The sequence below is a fragment of the Vicia villosa genome, linkage group LG5 (assembly GCF_029867415.1).
Source record: "Vicia villosa cultivar HV-30 ecotype Madison, WI linkage group LG5, Vvil1.0, whole genome shotgun sequence".
Classification (NCBI taxonomy): Eukaryota; Viridiplantae; Streptophyta; class Magnoliopsida; order Fabales; family Fabaceae; genus Vicia; species Vicia villosa.
Window position 1 is genome coordinate 6,938,234 of NC_081184.1, and position 19,890 is coordinate 6,958,123.

Sequence of the window (19,890 nt, forward strand, 5' to 3'; positions counted from 1 at the left end):
TCGGGTATCTTCTTCCCGCCAGAGTGAGGAGGAGGAGGAGGAGGAGGAGTAGGAGGTGCCAGTGCCATACCACGAGCCGGAGGGTGTACCGGATGTTGACCCTCCAGCCGGGGAGGAGGATGAGTAGGAGGATGGCTATCCGGGAGGGCCCTTTGACACTTCCGTGCTGATTCACTACCACGATCACGTCGCTCGGCGGATCAGGGAGGGAGAGGTATTTTTTTTAATTTAACCGTTTATTTGTCACCATTTTTTTTAATCTAACCGTTTATTTGTCGCTTATTTAATATATGTCCGCTTATTTAATATATGTCGCTTATTTGTTTTTTTTTTTGTAACAGGAGAGAGAGCCGCTGAAAATGGTCAACCACGCCCGCAAGATTTTCGGTCTGTTTAAACTAGCAGCTGAGTGGTTTAACGACCATGTGCGAGGTTCAGGGCTCAGCGGGCTCTGAATGACGAGGTACACCACGATCAGCACCGGCATGCAGGGGGCATTTGTGGAGCGCTGGCACAAGGAGACGTCCTCTTTCCACTTGTCGGTTGGGGAGATGCTCTACTTGGGCATGGAGCACGAGGTTGCTCACTTTAAGTGCGTCACGACTTCTGGGCCTCATGTCCGGTTCACCACACTGAGCAGTTATTTTGAGCAGCATCTGGACGCGGCTGCCGAGGCTGAGGGTGAGGTTGATGAGCTGTTCACACACTATCACCGCGGTTGCGCTCTCCAGTGCTGGTACATGCATGTGGTAGGCGCTGCATGCTTTGTGGACAAGAGTGTCAGGTACGTCGACCTGACCTACCTCCGCTAATTCATGGACCTGGATACCGTTCACTAGTGGAACTGGGGAGCAGCTACTCTGGCATACCTCTACCAGAAGCTGAATGAGGCCTCCAACTGGAGGACGAGGCAGTGGGTCGGATCCTGCACACTACTTACGGTATGTTTTATTTTAACATATTATCGTATTTATTTATTTATTTATGTTTCGTATTTATTTTTAATACATTATCGTGTTTGTGTTTCAGAGCTGGATCATCTCCTACTTCTCCCCATCCACGGCTTCCACATCGATCCTGCGTACGTTGACGCCATGCCCAGGGCCGCCAGATACGCTCTCCAGAGGGGGAACGGTGCGGTGGGACCATACCGTTTGTACTTGGACCGCACGATGCACGACGACGTCACCTGGAGGCCGGTCGCCGACTACGCTCAAATTGTCCCCTTTGACAGCATTGCTCTATATTCAGGCTGGTTGGCATGCGGGACCGGCATCATGGTCCGGTATCTTCCTGAGCGGTGCATGCGTCAGTTCGGATTCGTGCAGCGGATACCCAGTTCACCCTTTGAGGCTGCTCCCGACACAGTGACCCGAGTGCAGCTCACTGCCATATGGGCGGAGTGGCAGCAGCATGTGGTACCGCAGGAGTACCGTCTCACTCGGGTCACACAGGACTGGCACAGTGAGGAGGGGTACGTCACATGGTTCTACCGGGTGTCCCATCCTCTACTGAGACCCGACGTTCCCGGCGCTCCTAGGCCAGCACATGAGGAGATCCTGGAGAACCTGCAGGCCGAGGATGACCATGCCATTGATCTCCTGCCGATCTGCCAGCGGATAGAGATGCTTGGGCGGGACGCCTTGGATCGGGGTGTCGTTCTTCAGGGCGGTCCAGATGCAGTCGCCGTGATGGAGGCGATCGTCACTGATGCGGACCGTGCGGTGGGGTACAGGTGGCAGAGGAGGGCTCAGGGTGAGAGGGTTAGGCACACCCAGTAGTGGTCGGGTTTATTTATTTTTTGTTTTCGGATTGTATATTGCGCACACTATTACTATTTGGTTCGGCTTGTATATATTATTTGGATTTTATTTATCGTATTAGTATTTTCTGTTTATATGTCGCTTATTTTATTTGGCGTTTGCGTTTAATTAAAATGCGAGACTGTTTAAGAAAAAACATAAAAAAGAAAACACAGTTTCTGCATAATTCGGAAATGAACTTCCGAATTCACCCATGAGGTGTTTTCGGAAGTTCATCTCCGAAGACACCCCCCATAAGGTGTTTTCGGAGATGCACTTCCGAATTATGGAAATTTTAAAAAAAAAAAAAAAAGCGCTTCGGAAGTTCATTTCCGAAGCAGGGGTATTTTCGGATTTTCGCTGGGGTTGACTCCCATAGGGAGGTGGCTAAAGAAATTTTCTTAACGTATTGCAAATATTTGGATTTCTATTTTGTGCCAAGAATTTCGATGTCTTTATGGTAAGCGCTATATGATTCAACTTTGATCTTATATGATCAAGTCATTACCTTTGTATGCCAAAAACCTCTGTTGCATTAAGGTTAATGTCGATGTATCGATAACTCACTATAGGCCAAAGAAAAATGTTGTGCTGAAGTCAATGAGACCATATGTGGCCAAATTTGTGGGGGACTAATTACTGCATTGGAGATTGCTTGAGATATAAGGTTTTTAAAGCTTATGGAGTGATTCCAAATAAGAGACGAGTCTATACATGTAGCACATGTGTTTTAATGGCTGTTGTATGTCATGTTTCTGTTTGGTCACATAAGCATGGCAAAATGACTTTGCTCAATACAAACCCTATCTCACGTATATCATAAAGGTTAAATATTTGTTGACACAATTTAGGAGGGATCAACCCTATCTTTACAAGAATGCATAGATTTTTTTTTACAAGAAATACCAAAAAAAAAAAAAAACCATGAGCTTTTCTAAGAGAACATCTCTATCATAAGTGATATTAAATCAAATGTTTATCAGTTTAATTGATCTGCACTAGTTTACATTAGGGATGGTAAACGGGCATGTCCGCCCCGTTTAAACCTGACCCGCAAAAACCTAAAAAAAAACGGGGCGGAACAAACATGGTTGAGGATGCAGGCTTTAAACTTAAGCCTACTCCGCAAAAAAGTGAGGGTGTGACAGGAAAAATCTGCGGGCACTGCATCTTTTAAGTCTGAAAACACAAAAATTTATGTAAATGTCATGCCCGCAAAAGTCTGCGAAAAAAACGGAACGGGACGGACACATTAGAGGGTGAGGGTCTAAATTCTTTGCCCGCCCTTAGTGCAGGAAAAACGGACATGCCTAACAGACCGGGTCCATTGCCACCTCTAATTTATTCTATAAATTAATTATAACCGCTAAAATTTATGTAAATGGAACTTCTTCAACATATTTGCGATATAATTTTAAAGCTAAAACTCCATATACCAAAGCAAGAGATGCTTCAACGGTAAAGTTCAAAGAATTTTTGTTGGTAGAATGCACTTATGATAAATAATCACTTTTCTATTATCATGGGTTCTTGTTGCCTCAACCTAATGCAAAATACAATCCTTTTCTACAACCAACCACCACCACTTTCTCACTCAAATTATACCATCATGAACACTTCGTTTATACCGTACGTTTTACTGCAATTAAAGCCATTGGTTCCTTCACGTGATTGGGTAATGGAGATTCAAACCATCTTTTGCTATAATTGTTCAATCTTTTAGTGGAACTATAAATAATAATTTGCATCTACGTCTTAATCATGGACAACAAACTTACAAGCTAATTAACAATGCCACAATAAAAAATGGTGTGACACCACAAATTGTTTAAATTGTGTGTAAACAAATTTGGCAATGATTTATAGCATTGAACTTTAATATGTCCTTAATACCTTTTTCCCCATGTTTCAAAAGAAAACACATTAAATTCATCAAGCCAAATTATTAATTACAACGCATGAAATAAATTAAAATAATGCTTCTCTTATAAATCAAAAGATCAAATGTCCAATATTCAAACCCAACCTTGAACTTAGGAAGATTCTAGATTCGAACCTAATCCTAAATTGACGGTTGTGTTAAATTTTTTTGAAGGTGAGTTTAAAAAAAAAAAAATTTCTTTAGCCACCTCCCTATGGGGTCACCTCCAGCGAAAATTCCAAAATACCCCTGCTTCGGAAATGAACTTACGAAGCGCTTTTTTTTAAAAAAAATTTCCACAATTCGGAAGTGCATCTCCGAAAACACCTCATAGGGGGTGTCTTCGGAGATGAACTTCTGAAAACACCTCATGGGGGGTGTCTTCGGAAATGAACTTCCGAATTATGCAGAAACTGTGTTTTTTTTTTATGTTTTTTCTTAACAGTCTCGCATTTTAATTAAACGCAAACGCCAAATAAAATAAGCAACAGATAAACTGAAAATACTAATATGATAAATCTGATCCAAATAATATATACAAACCGAAAATAATAGTAATACTGTGCGAAAGATACAATCCGAAATCAAAAAATAAATAAACCCGACCACTACTAGGTTGCCTAACCCTCTCACCCTGGGCCCTCCTCTGCCGCCTGTACCCCGCCGCACGGCCCGCATCAGTGACGATCATCTCCATCACAGCGACTGCATCTGGACCACCCTGATGAGCGACACCTCGATCCAACGCATCCCGCCCAAGCATCTCTATCCGCTGGCAGATCGGCATGAGATCAATGGCGTGGTCATCCTCGGCCTGCTGGTTCTCCAGGATCTCCTCGTATGCTGGCCTAGGAGCGCCGGGAACGTCGGGTCTCAGCAAAGGATGGGACACCCGGTAGAACCATGTGACGTACCCCCTCCTCACTGTGCCAGTCCTGTGTGACCTGAGTGAGACGGTACACCTGTGGTACCACATGCTGCTGCCAGTCCGCCCATATGGCAGTGAGCTGCACTCGGGTCACTGTGTCCGGAGCAGCCTCAAAGGGTGACCTGGGTATCCGCTGCACGAATCCGAACTGACGCATGCACCGCTCAGGGAGATACCGAACCATGATGGTAGTCCCGCATGCCAACCAGCCAGAATATAAAGCAATGTCGTCAAAGGGGACAATCTGAGCGTAGTCGACGAACGGCCTCCAGGTGACGTCGTCGTGCATCGTGCGGTCCAAGTACAAACGGTATGGTCCCACCGCATCGTTCCCCCTCTAGAGAGCGTATCTGGCGGCCCTGGGCATGGCGTCCACATATGCAAGATCGTAGCGGAAGCCGTGGATGCGGGAGAAGTAGGAGATGATCCAGCTCTGAAACACAAACACGATAATGTATTAAAAATAAATACGAAACATAAATAAATAAATAAATACGATAATGTGTTAAAATAAAACGTACCGTAAGTAGTGTGCAGGATCCGACCAACTGCCTCGTCCTACAGTTGGAGGCCTCATTCAGCTAATGGTAGAGGTATGCCAGAGTAGCTGCCCCCCAGTTCCACTGGTGAACGGTATCCAGGTCCATGAAGTAGCGGAGGTAGGTCACGTCGACGTACCTGGCACTCTTGTCCACAAAGCATGCAGCACCTACCACATGCATGTACCAGCACCGGAGAGCGCAGCCGCGGTGATACTGTGTGAATAGCTCGTCACCCTCACCCTCAGCCTTGGCAGCCGCGTCCAGGTGGTGCTCAAAATAAGTGCTCAGTGTGGTGAACCGGACATGAGGCCCAGATGTCGTGACGCACTCAAAGTGGGCAACCTCATGCTCCATGCCCAAATAGAGCGTCATCCACTCAATGGCCTCGACCCTCTGGATCTTGGAGTGGGTCAACAGCGGCCCCCTAATCGGCAGGTGGAGAAGACACTGTACGTCATGCAAGGTGATCGTCATCTCCCCAACCGGCAAGTGGAAAGAGGACGTCTCCTTGTGCCAGCGCTCCACAAATGCCCCCTGCATGCCGGTGCAGATGGTGGTGTACCCCGTCATGCAGAGCCCGCTAAGCCCTGAACCTCGCACATGGTCGTTAAACCACTCAGCTGTTGGTTTAAACAGACTGAAAATCTTCCGGGCGTGGTTCACCATTTTCAACGGCTCTCGCTCCTGTTAAAAAATAAATAAATAAGCAACATATATTAAATAAGCGACAAATAAACGGTTAAATTATAAAAAATGTTGACAATTAAATGGTTAAATTATAAAAAATGGTGACAATTAAAAGGTTAAATTATAAAAAATACCCCTCCCTCCCAAATACGCTGAGGGACGTGATCGTGGTAGCTAATCAGCACAGAGGTGTCAAAGGGCCCTCCCGGATAGCCGTCCTCCTGCTCATCATCCTCCCCGGCTGGAGGGTCAACATCCGGTACCCCCTCCGGCTCGTGGTAGGGCACTGCCGCCACCTCCTCCTCCTCCTCCTCCTCTCGCTGACGGGAAGAAGATGCCCGAGCCAGCCGACTCCTAGATCCTGAAGTAGATGTACCCTCTCCCTCACCCACGGGAACTCGCACACGGCGTCCCTGACCTTGCCCCCGTCCCTGGGTCGACGCCAGCTGCGCCGCCGCCCGCTCGCGTCTAGCCGACGCAGTCTGGGTCTCCCTACCCTGTCTGATGCGTGCTGGTTGGTTGCCTGACATGTTCCTGTAAACAATCGAAATCCATTAATATGCGAGACAAATGAAAAAACTTAAAAATTTGAACTTCTGATACAATTCGGAAGTTCATTTCCGAAAACTGGGATGAAGGTGTTTTCGGAAATGAACTTCCGAAACACCCCTGCGATGAAGTTTTCTGCAACTTCCATGGCAGACCCCTAAACCAATTTTCAAAACAACTCAAAATGCTTCTAAACAACCTAAATACTTCTAACAACCTACCCATATATCATTTATGCAATTGAAAACCTGAATAACATGCATTTGAATAATGGATCTAACAAATTCAAAACTTACAAATTGAGTGATTTGAGGGCTTTTGAATGTTGTATAGCAATGTGATTGGAGCTTTGATGCAGCCTTGGAAGTGTGTTTGCACAAAATTTCTCGTTTGGTTGTGTTTGATTTGAATTAGGGTAAATGAATGGGGGAGGGGGGGTGTTTTGATAAATCTGCAAACGCGTAGTAATTTGGAAGTTCATTTCCGAAATGTTGTTTTCCGAAATGAACTTCCGAAATAAGTCAATTTTTTCAAAAAAAAAGGCGCTTTCAGAGATGCATCTCCGAAAACACCTTTTTCTTGCATTTCGGAGATGAACTTCCGAAGTCAGGGGTAGTTTGAGTTTTTCACCAGAGGTGGGCTAGAGAGTTGGGAGGTGGCCAAAGAATTTTCCTAAAAAAAATTTGCCGCTCATTGTATTTTTTTCTGGTTTGAGGATTAATCTCTGCAGTTGCGCACAAAGAGTACTTTATTACTGTCTGAAAAAATATTAAAAAATATAGTTGATAGTTGTCCTTTTTTTTCTTTTCTTTTTTTTAATAATAATTCTTTTTTGCATCTTATAAAAGAACCATGTCGTAAAAATGGTTCACACTGTTCTTCTGTTCTTCTCTAAACAGTTGCAATTTGAAAAACAAGCTAGAGAGAAAGAGGTTGATAAATTGCCATTTCATAAATTATTATTATCATATGATTACTATTACTATAACAATGGTTACTTGAAAAGTAACTCATCATTATCTTAGATGGTTAGAAAATTAGGGGTGTGCATGGTTTATAAACCAAACAATCTTAACAATTTTTTTTTAGTTTGGTTCAATTCCAAAATATGTTAAAAAGAAAGCAATTATTTTTGGCAAAACCAATTTGGATCCAATTCAGATCCAGTTTAGAACCAGTTTACCACATGAGAATTTCACCTCCCAACCTTCTTGGTCACCCCTAGCGAAAATACTAAAATACCCCTAAATTTCGGAAATCCATTTCCGAAATCATTTTTTTCAAAATTTTTCTAAAATTCGAAAATGCATTTCCGAAAACATCAAATGGGGGTGTTTTCGGAAATGCATTTCCGAAAACACCCTTTTTTAGAGTTTCGGAAGTATACTTCCGAAAAAGCTCTTGCTTTTCCCTATTAAACACTCGCATGGTGTATGTGCTCCCAGTTTCCTTTAACTGATGCTTGTGCCCATTTAATCTTTTTAGTATCTCTCTCAAAACTGTAATGTAGTATTATAGTAGTTGATAATAAGTATTAAAGATTATATCCCCTTTCTCTTCTTGCTTTGTTTCTTGTTTTTACTAGTTCTGTATTTATTTTTTTTCCTCTTCAACAGACAGTTTCTCATAGCAATCATAGCAATCGGTAAAAAAAAATCTATTAAAAAACTTTTTGGACATGGAAGCATATATAGTCTCCTTTATACTTTATGAAAAAATAATTTAGGAAAGGTATTTCATAGTGAGGTTCAGGTTTGGTGAGGAAGAAGGGTTTGTTACTACTTTTTTTCCTTCGGAAGTATACTTCTGAAATTAAAAAAAAGGAGTGTTTTCGGAAATGCATCTCCGAAAACACCCCTCATTTGATATTTTTCGGAAGTGTACTTCCGAATTCTGGGAAAATTTTGAAAAAAAATTATTTCGGAAATGTATTTCCGAAGTAGGGGTATTTTTGGTTTTTCGCGGGAGGTTACCCCCATAGGGAGGTGAATAAAGAAATTCTCTATCACATTCATATTTAACTATCACTTGAATTCTAGTTTATGGATCCTTAGCCGGTTCATAGTATCACTGGCAGTGTTTTAAAAACCGGACCGACCGGTCGGACCGGTCGAACCGGGAACCGGCCTGGTAACCGGTCTGGTTCAATAGTCAGATCGGGTATGTCATCAAACCGGTGGGAACCGGTGAAAACCGGCGGTTTAATTGCTTTTTTTTTTTAAATTTCTTTTTAAAATTTTTTTTTAACATTTCTTTTAAACTTTTTTTTTTAATATATTTAGTAGTGTATTACTTAAATAGCATTCTCACATAGTTTTTTTCGTTAGTGATAAATTAAAAACTTTATTATCTATTTGTTATCTTTGCTAATAAATTTTATTAAATAGCATAAACATATTGAATTTATTTGATTTTCTTTTTAGGAAGATCCTATTTTAAATTAAATTTGGTACACATTGGAGTTATTTTGTTATAAACTATTCAATTAGATTATGTTGTAATTAGATTTTGTTTGCAATTAGACTTTATAATTTTTTACTATTTTGTTATGTGTGATATATTTGTTTAAAATTTGAATTTAAGTTATGAAATTGTGAATTTATGATATGATATTTTTTAAAAATTTAAAAGCTAGTTATATTTTTTTAGAGACTGAATCATCCGGTTCGACCGATTTTATACCTATATAATGACAGGTCTATTCAACCGAGTTATCCGGTTTAATCCGGTTTGGTCGTGCGGTTCGACCAGTGACCCAGTGGTTCGACCGATAAACCAGTGACCCGGTACCCTTACCGGTTCGATGACCGGTCCGGTTTTTAAAACACTGATAGGAATGGCAACGGGGCGGGTCGGTGACGGTTTTTACCTCCTCCAAACCCAAACCCGAATCCCCAATCAATCCCCGTTACCCGCCCCAAACCCAAACGGGGATGGAGAATTAAAATCCAAACCCGTCCTTAACGGGTTCGGGTTGGGTTTGGGTATCCCCGCCCCGCCACCATGTATTTCGTAAAATCAATTTTTTAATAAAAATATTTACTTTTTCAAAAATCAAATTACATTATAAATAACAAAATAAAACAATCTAAAAAAATTTCATACATATATTTCAAATATTTAAAATAATAAATACAAATCAAATTACTAAAACATTAGCCACATATTTAATAATATAAATTATGAAATATAAATAATAATGTACATATTGAAATAAACGGGGCGGGTTCGGGGACGGGTTCGTGGTGGGTACTAGTGTCCCCATTACCCGACCCATTCCCATGTTTTCTAATCGGGGAAAACCCAAACCCGAATCCAAACCCAGTCAAAGCGGGTTTTCCCCGTCAACTTTGGGGCGGGTTCGGGTGGGTACCCATGGGTCTGGGTTTTATTGCCATGTCTAAACACTGATAACTGGAATTCTCATATTTAACTATCACTTGAATTCTCATATTTTTCTCATATTTAACTGAGAAGCTTGTGATGAAGCATTCGGGAATTGAGAAGCTTGTGATATCCTTTTGACGCAAATACCGCTCATATTCTTCATAGAACTCAAAACCAACCTCCTCATTATGAAGTTTTGTCCTAAGATTTGCTCAAAAAAAAATTGTCCATATTTGATTTAGTTCTAGAGAATAATTTATTGAAATAAACACTAATTTGTAGGAAGAAGATCAAGGACAGTTGAGAACTGTGATTTACATCTCGAGAGTTCTTGAAACCGTTTTGCGATTGGAAGTTGCCGATGTGAGTTTTAGAAACATGAAAAAAGTGGAACAATAATTTTTTTTAAGGAATAGATATCTACATCTAGGCCAGGTCAAAATAACTGCAAAGTGGAACAAAATTAAACCGCCAAACCGAACTAAACTATCTTGAAATTAGTTGAATCAATTTTGATAATTTACCAACCAAACTATTATTTCCCACACAGTTTACCGACCAGAACCAAACTGCAAGAAATGAAGTGCAAATAACCTCTCATTTATCACAGGTTCAGTCTCAGACTCAGTTTTTTAAGTGACAAATGAACTTTAGAGAGCCATGCAACAAATAGAAGGGGTATTGTAACTTGTGAGAGTGAAGAGCTTTGCTTAATTCTTCAGTGATACGAAGTAGTTCTTGACCATTTTCCCAATCAATTTCACTTTCACCATCATCTTTACAGGGACAGGAAGAAAATGCAATAGAAACACGTGTAAACATCTTATCAATTATTATGAAAGTCAGAAATCAACAGACACACAAACCATTTTGTAATCATCCTACACTATAATTCATTTGCACATATGGCAATAAAGATCAACATCATAGCATCTCGACGTCTAACAAGACTTCAAGTAACGTGAAATTGCAGAAGACTGATTCTAAGTTCTAACCCATCAACAAACAAGCTAATCAACCTTGGAACATGCCACATTAAAATTCCTCCTGCCATAAAAATCGACATTCCCATTATTTCGAGTTATTTTGTCGACACAAAAGCATGCGAAAATTCAAGCAAAAGCATGCAAACTTATAATTAGAGGTTACTACAAAAAACACAGTATCATATACGATACTTTCAATTATATGTACTAGACTAAAGGGGTTTCATTTCACACAACTAAACCTCATTACACACTCCACTTCCATACACCAACATTTGAAAACTGCGTAAATCTAGCAGCCAAGATAAGCTTATCAATACCTTCAACCATTTCAGGATGTAGATGTTGGTCCTCCGGAGCTCACTTTCTCAGACACCGGTGCAGAAGGAGGAACATATATGCGTGCTTTCTTGAGAATTTCAGCAACCACCCAATGTTTACGCTTGCTTAAAGGCCTAGAAGAATCCAATCGAACCTGAAATAACAACCATTAAAGCATACACTTGTTTAGTTTTCTTGCAAAACCAATAACACAGCCAATCAAAATTTGAACTACATTTGTCTCTAACAATAAGATCCTCTTGAACACGTTGTAGTAAACGAAAGTGTTGTCAATCCTGGATCAAAAAAAAAAAAAACGGTTTGTCTAGATTCCACTATAGCGGCTATTAGAAAACATTTTGTATTAGATAAGTGCCAGTGTTATCGATGGCAGATGACGGTCCATAGCAGAGAGCCAAAATTCTGCCATACCGACCTCTTTGCGGCGCTGTTATAGCAGATTATGGCCGAAAAATCCGCAATATCGGCATATATTTACCATTGCAGCTAGCCAAAAAACCGACATGTATATCTGCCATAGCGGCCATGGCACCGCTATTTGATAATACTGATAGGCGCATTGTTTTAAATTGCAGTCCGCAATTGCAATTGCAGTGTGAATTAAAATCATACGTCCGATGAGAAATCACATCAGACAACTTTTCCAGATTTCTTCAAATATTTTCAACAAAACTCAAAATTTCATAATCCCAAAACAAAATCATACTTCCTATTTAATAAAAAATGTTATCATGTAGTGTTTTATAACAATATATTTCAAACACCTCCCCAATAATATTCACTCTGCAACGGCCGCAATATGCATATTGCAATGACCGCAATCGCAACACACACAACTGGAACCATGACCGCAATTTAAAACCATGCATAGTAATTTTTCAAAATTTTCAAATCAATAGCGTTGTTATTAGCCACTATTAGTCAACACTGATACAATCAATAGACACAACTTTACAAATACTAACCCGGTCACCGATATTACAAAGATTATTCTCATCATGAGCCATGAACTTCGAAGTGCGCTTAACATATCTGTTGAACACTGTGTGATGAAAAAGTCTATCCACCGCCACCACAACCGATTTCTGCATCTTATTCGAAACCACCATTCCTACTACCTGCTTCATCTTCTCTTATCTCTTAATCACAACAAACCCTAATTCAGATTCATACGAAATAGTTCAAAAAACATATAAGCTTATAAAATCTCACGCAATTAAGTGATTAACTATTATTCTCCGCAAAATCAAAGCACAAAAATTTAGATTGTGAATGTTGCATCACTGGACTATTTTCTCAATCGCGCTTCTTTAATGCGGAAACTCGATGCGGCGTGAAGAAAATAAGAAAAAGCGGAAAAAAATGAAAACCTGAAAGGCCTTGTCGCAGTTTGTGGCGGCTTCCGACAGTGTTTACCGGTGAGGTTTCAGTTCGGCGACTCCAACTTCTTTCTGATACACCTAAGCGGCAGTGTGGCTGGATTCTATTGTTCAGTTTGATGGAACTGACTTGATGGGCCTATTCGAAAGGAAGTGGATTGGGCTTGGGATTATTATATTTGTGGGGTTGCTCTTTGCACCCTTACTGGTTGATCCTTATGAAACTCGAAAATGATATTAGAATAGTACGGAATTAAATTTTCGAATGGATTGATGTAACCTTTGAGTATTTATGAGTGTAAGCGGGATAACATCTCTATGGATTTTGTGGTAGGTTTGTCGAAGACTACGAAGGGGAGTGATTCGTGGATTGTGGTTGTATGAGGTGTTTGGCACCTTTGTGTTGGTATGAATCAGGTGAAAGTGTTGTGTTTGAACCCGAGATAGCCAATTGCCGAGAAGGTTAAGATGACTCAAGATAAGATAAAGGCATCGCAAAGCTGGTAGAAAATTTATCATGATAAGCGAAGGAAGGCACTTGAATTCCAAGAGGAAGATCATGTGTTCTTGAGAGTCACTTCAGTGACTGGTGTTGATCGTGCGCTGAAGTCTAAAAATTTCACGCCTCGTTTTGTTGGTCTATATCAGACCCTTCATTAAGTAGGAGAAATTGCCTACAGAGTTACCTCACCGTCGTCTCTTTTGAATCTTCATATTTCTTATGTGTCTCAACTACGAAAGTAAATTCCTGTTCTGTCCCACGTGATTCAATTGGATGATGTGCAAGTGAGAAAGAACTTGACTGTTGAGGCATCACCATTGCAGATTGAGGATCGAGAAGTGAAGCACTTGAGAGGTAAAAAGATTGATTTGGTGGAGGTAGTGTGGGAAGGACCCGTTGGAGGAAGCGTGACGTGGGAGCTAGAGAGCCAGATATAAGAGTCTTATCCGAACTTGTTTCTTTCGGGTAATTTTTTAGGACACAAATTCTTTAAGTGAAGTAGAGTTGTAACACCCATATTTTCTAGTAAATTATTATAATTGAGTATAATACGCCCTTTATTAATTTTATTGGATGTTTGAGTGTTTTATTTGCATTATTTGGCATTTTCGGTGTTATTAGATTTTAATATAATTTTTGGTTAGTTAAAAATAATAGAAATAATGAAATAGTTTTTATGGGAGGAAAATAGAATTATGAGGAAATTGGTGTGGTGAGGAGAGAAATACCAAGAGTTGAGGGGATGTGGTGAAAACTAATTAAAATAAATAGAATTATGTTTTTTGAGTTTTAATTGGTGTAAAAGTTTTTTTGAGTTTTTAAATTCTGCAAATATTTGGAAATGATCCTATGATAGTCCTTGATTTATGGTGATCTTTGATTTGAATTTATTTGATGTTTAGATGTTTGATTTGAATTTTGGTCATTATTTTCTTTTTAAAATTTGTTTAAAATTTATTTTTTGATGTAATGCTTGACAATCCATTTGGTGAGAGTCTGTAATCTAATCTCCCCTCTCCTCTCTCTTCATCTCAATCTCATTCTTGATTTTGATTGTTATTTTGCACGTGTTGCAAATTTTTGGAGAATGATTCTATATATTATTTCTCTAATTTATTCTTAAACATATACATTGTTATTGACCGGCCTCGTTGTAGGGTGACTTCTATATAAGTTACTTGGCGATTGCTTAACATAGCGCTAAATTTATCTCGTATCAAAAAATGATCATTCATAGCTCAAACTTACGTTTGAAAGTCCAAGTATGGTTAATTATTTGACAAATGGTCCAATGCTTATGAAACTTGTTGTTAGGAGGTTTTGGTTTTATCAATCCTCCAATGAGTTTTCATTAATTTTGGCATAAGTTCATTATTCAACCATTATTGATCATTCACTCTAATAATCAACTTTTAATCACTAACTTCTAATTTCTAACTCTTACTTTATGTTTCTTTTATCACTTTTCCTTATTTTATCTTATGCTTTATTTTACATCTTTAGCATCATTCTCATTTTTACTTTTATTATATTTTCCTTTTGTCTATTTGGACTTTTACTTTGCTCTTAAGACATTATTAATCAACTTAAACAATAAAATACTTAAGGCTCTCCTGGACTATGGTTATTATCCCTTGGCATCTTGGAGTTTTAGACCTCTTGGATTTAGCATTAGGAGCCTTGTTACCTTGAGACTTCTGGACCTTGTGTTATCTTATTTTGTTATGTTTGTCTGAAGTCCTTGGAGTTCACTCCAAGGCATTGGGAATTTTGTCTGTGTGCAGGTACCATGTTTGTTATGAAAAGGTTTTATATGCTATGTTAATGCAAGTTCATCTGAGACAAAACCAAGATTTGTGAAGCTATGCTAAAATGAGATTATTATCTTGGAGCTCTGGTTATTTTGTTCAAATTTTTTGTTTGTCATGTTGATTTAGTTAAATCCAAAGGAAGTAAATGCTTATGTTGGCTTTTATGTCAAGTGTTGCCTTCTTGATTGGTTAGATTATTCTTGTCCTTAGCTTTTACTTTTATACTTTAGGATAGTCCCTTCATCTCCTTCCATCTTCTTAAATTTTCAAAATTTCTCCCTCCATTTTAAAATCTTCTTATGTTTGCAGGCTTTTAAAACTCTTTTTGATAAAAAAAAACTTTCTTCCAAATCTTTTGCCGTTTGTGACTTTTCTTTAAAAATATTTTTCTAAAGTTTAGGCATGAATAATCATTATGGTGGAGATGTAATGCCATAATCCCTTAATATTGATTTATATGATTGGTTCTTTTCCACTTGAAAGAGCTAGTGACATACTTGTTGATTTTATCCAAGTTGGAGGCCTTCTTTCACTTGTGATGCAAAGAATCCATTTGTTCTCATGTTTAAGTATGGTTACATGAGTTTTCTCTTCTGTGTTGATAAAGTGTCCATCCAATTTTAAACAAAACATTTGATTCATCTTGAGCGGAACTATAAATGCTCTGAATTCTCCATTGTACTCAGGAGGTATGTAAGCACAAGATGTGATATTTTGCCGAGCATAATTTTAAAACCAAACAAACTTTCTTTTGCACACAACTTTTCTTACACAAATTTACAAAAAGTTTCATATGGAGTACCACAAATGTGATGGGTGCTAACACATTGCCTTTGCATAATCAACCCCCGTACCTAAGCTCTCTGCTTTGTTTTTATTAGTTTTGATTTTAAAAACTTCTTTGGGTTTTATTTCACCATTTTTCCATTTCCTTTGGAAACAATAAAATACAGTGGCGACTTTCACTAAAATAATGAGTCAGGTTACTCCAATGGCTTTGGTCTAAATTTTTATCCGCTACAGTTCCCATCATTAGAGAATCAAAGTTATCCAACCACATTTTCTTTAGTTGCATCTTTAATCGCTTTAGGCTTGACTTTAGTTGATGTCATCAAATACCAATTGTCTTCATCAAAAGCATGTTTGTCTTCAAGAGAGCTTTATGTATTAATGACATGTAAAACATGGTTCCACAAAAACCTTCACCGCAAACAGTTGACTTCTGAAAGGAGGCTACCTTTTCTTGAGTAATGTAAATGGACCCGAAATCCATGATGTCCTTGGGCTTAGTATTAGAGGTGGCCATCATCTCCCCTTTTCTTGAGAAAGTAGAAGGGAAAAAGGAGTCTCTATCACTACCAATGTTGCAATCATTATTGGAGCTTATGGAGCTCCTGCAACTATCAAACATACTTAAGTTCCACTTATTTATAATTAATCGTCATGTCATTACATCTGGCATTTCTATAATAGTAACTCCATATGGATTTACGCGCATTACGAGTCGTGGGCTCTACTAGGTTATCATTCTCGACTAAATCTCTAATAATCTTCATAAAATAGAGATGGAAGAAATAAGAGTATATAACATGTACTTGTAATAAGATCTGAGCTTGAGATAGTTGAAGAACTAGTGAAGCAGGCAAATGAGGCTTGCAAAGAGTTTTTGTGCAAAAGTGCGTGAAAAAGTGAAAGTGTCAAGGCAAAAGGTTATGCACGCTCATGACATGTATGGGAGAACAAAGTCAATTTAGCTTCTCGAAATTAAATATATTTTGTTAGATTTTTTTAGTAAACTAATTTTAGTAATAATTATTTATTGTGAAGGCTTAAATTGGTAGGGAGAGGTGTCACTCCTTCGCAATGATTTTAAATGCATATAATCTATAAATCAAGTATTAATAATGATGATAATAAACACAAAATCTAAAAAATAAAACTACTTTGTAAGTTGAAAATCGAATTATATAAGTTTGAGTGAAGACTCATTTCGGTCCCTCATAAATATTACACGACTCAAATTACTCCCTCACAAAAAAATTGACCCAACTTAATCCCTTACAAAATTTAACCAAACCATATTAGTCCTTCTGCTAATATTTTTCTTAAATCGGTTTTTTTCTACTTCTAAACCGGTTCTTTTCATACTTTTAAACCGTGACTGAACTGACACGGTGGATTTTTTTATTTTATTTTTTAAATACTAAATTAATTTTTATTTTTAATTTCATTTTTAAACAGTTATCAATGAATAATATAAAAAAAAAGGCAAAATTATTTCTTATAAAGTAATTTTTAAATAAATAATTTTCATGATTTCTACTAATATTAACAAATTTTATACATAATTTTTATTTATGAGGTCTCAAATCTAAGTCCCTTCAAGTTAAATGATTTTCACTTTACAACTAGACAAATCAATTTCTATCGTTAATAAAGTGACTATCATTTACAACTAGAAAAATTAATTTCTATAGTTAGTAAAGTGACTATTATTTACAACAAGACAAATCAATTTTTATTGTTAGTAAAGTAACTATCATTTACAACTAGGTAAATCAATTTCTATTGTTAATAAAGCGATTATCATTTACAACTAGACAAATCAATTTCTACGGTTAGTAAAGTGACTATCAATAACAACTAGACAAATCAATTTCTATTGTTAGTAAAGTGACTATCATTTACAAATAGACAAATCAATTTCTATTTTATTAAATTGACTGTCAATTAATTTGAAAAGACTTAGGTTCGAGACCATATTGATACAAATTTTGTATTTTTTATTTGAAATTTAAAATTGTTTAAGATTAACCACATGGCCCTGGTTCAATCCCTTATAAGAAACAATTTTGACTTTTTTATATTATTAATGTATAATGTTTAAAAATGAAATTAAGAAATGAAAGTAAAATAAAATCCAACGTGGCAATCCAGTCACGGTTTAAAACTAGCAAAAACCGATTTTGAAAAAAAATATTAATAGAAGGACTTATATGATCCAGTTAAATTTTATAAGAGATTAAATTGGGTCTATTTTATTGTGAAAGACTAATTTGACTCGTGTATTATTTGTGAGGGACCAAAATGAGTCTTCACTCTATAAGTTTTTATTGATTTATGTGAAAATAATTATATTAAAAAAACTTGCACATGTTTCTTTCCAATTTATCCATAAATTATTAGCTTCAAATAATTATTTGGAAAATTTAAGCATAAATACTACATGTTTTACTTATGAATGGAACCATCTTATAGTATTATGCATAACCCGAAATTGCTTACCAATTATCGGCCGTAGTTTAATGATAATTATAAAACTTTCACCTAACTTGTGTTTTTTATTAGTTAATTTGAAAAAAGAAACATGATATGAATTGGACCTAAGAAAATCAAACACAAGAGAAAGTGCACACAAAATATATAATTGAAAGTATAAAATGAGTATTGATTTTTTTTAAGCAAGATATTAATTAACGGGAGAACTAAGGGTTCTTCAATCTTGATACATAATAAACGATTCGAGGCCGCCTACCTACAATATTACAGACCAATTAAAATTACGATATAAAATACAAAGGGTCTTTGCTACCTAATGATAAGAAGAAACATTTAGTAAAAAAAAGATAAGAAGAAACACAAAAATATATTTTTATCGATTATTATTTTATTTATTACTACCTCCGTTCTTTTATATAAGAGACAATTAATTTTTTAGATTCATTGAATAATTAATGTATTTGATCGGTTTATAGACTAGATATATTAATTATTTGTCTCTTATATAAAAGAACCCGAAGTAGTAATAAGGAAGAAACCACAATTTATAGTATGTGGTAATATATAAATCACATATATGATTGTCACAGTGGTAATAATAGTACACCAGACGCGTCCTCTGAACATTCGTCAACAGCTCGATCATTGAACCTTGGAGGACAATCCTTGAAATTAATTACATCCCTATCAAGACATAGTCCAATTTCATGGAGATACACAGGTGGTGTTTTTCTTAACATAAAATAGCCAAGTTCAGAATCTTTTCCAGTAACTTTCTTTATGGCTTTCTTAATCTCTGCTATAGGACAGAGACAGAGCTATTCACAACAAAGTGTGGGCCCATGCCCCCACTATCTTTTAAACTTTTATACACATCATATAATTATATTATCATACTCACACCTCATATTATCACACTCACTCCCTTTTATGTCCTTTTTCGTCATTTGGTCTTTGCATACTCACTCTCTTTTATGTTAGTTGGTCTTTGCATTAAATATACAAATGTTATTTAATTAGTTGTGGTCTTTTAAGCTAATTACATGATCAACTCCTCAATGTCATACTATACTAGTATATATCATAGAAATTGTTTCACGCACGCACACACGCACACACGCACGCGCACAGACACAGATATATATTTATATATTTAAAATTTTATATTAAAAATATATGTATATATTTGCCCCCACTAGTTAAAAGTTCTGGCTTCGTCCCTGCTATAGGATGCTATTTTTTTTAATCTGGTTTAATGTTATGATCACTAAGGGCTTTTAAGATCTCAACCCTATCTTTAAAATCTAAGGTACGAGTAAAATATTGCAACATAGTAAACTTTTTCTTTGAACAAGTCCAATGCTTTGCCCATTCATGACCCCAAAAAGTCTCTTCTTTTCCTCTGATCACATCCGGCTAGAGCTGTCAAAATGGGCTACCGACCCTAAACGGGTCGGCCCATGCGGGCCTCGGGCTTTTTAGGGCCGGGCCCAAAAAGCCCATTTTTAAATGGGCTCCATTTTTACTACCCAGGCCCATCCATGTCTGGGTTGCGGGCTACCCGACCCTAAATGGGCCTCGGCCCTAAACGGACCTATTTCTAAAAAAATAAAATTTTCTACTTATTTTTCTAATAACCAAACAATTGCATGCAATAATACTTATATATAAGTTACAATTAAAATGTAAAACAACATATTAACTTAATTTCAGCTATTCAAAATACATCAGAAATTATATTTAATTTTGCACACAAAATTAAATAACTTTTTCCA

General features: G+C 37.4%; 1 protein-coding gene across 2 annotated transcripts; it reads right to left on the reverse strand.

Annotated features, from left to right (window-relative positions):
* Nucleotides 1-10,629: 10,629 nt before the first annotated feature.
* Nucleotides 10,630-12,668, reverse strand: LOC131606211 (uncharacterized). Of its 2 annotated transcripts, none has more exons than XM_058878475.1 (4): nucleotides 12,515-12,668; nucleotides 12,110-12,283; nucleotides 11,123-11,277; nucleotides 10,630-10,863 (listed from the first exon to the last, which is right to left on the reverse strand). In XM_058878475.1, exons 2-3 carry the CDS (start codon nucleotides 12,269-12,271, stop codon nucleotides 11,134-11,136), a joined length of 306 nt encoding a protein of 101 aa, XP_058734458.1. In that variant the 5' UTR covers nucleotides 12,272-12,283; nucleotides 12,515-12,668; the 3' UTR covers nucleotides 10,630-10,863; nucleotides 11,123-11,133. The 2 variants fall into 2 exon arrangements, with proteins under 2 accessions (XP_058734458.1, XP_058734457.1); XM_058878474.1 differs by having other exon boundaries at nucleotides 12,110-12,300; nucleotides 12,515-12,667.
* Nucleotides 12,669-19,890: the final 7,222 nt, after the last annotated feature.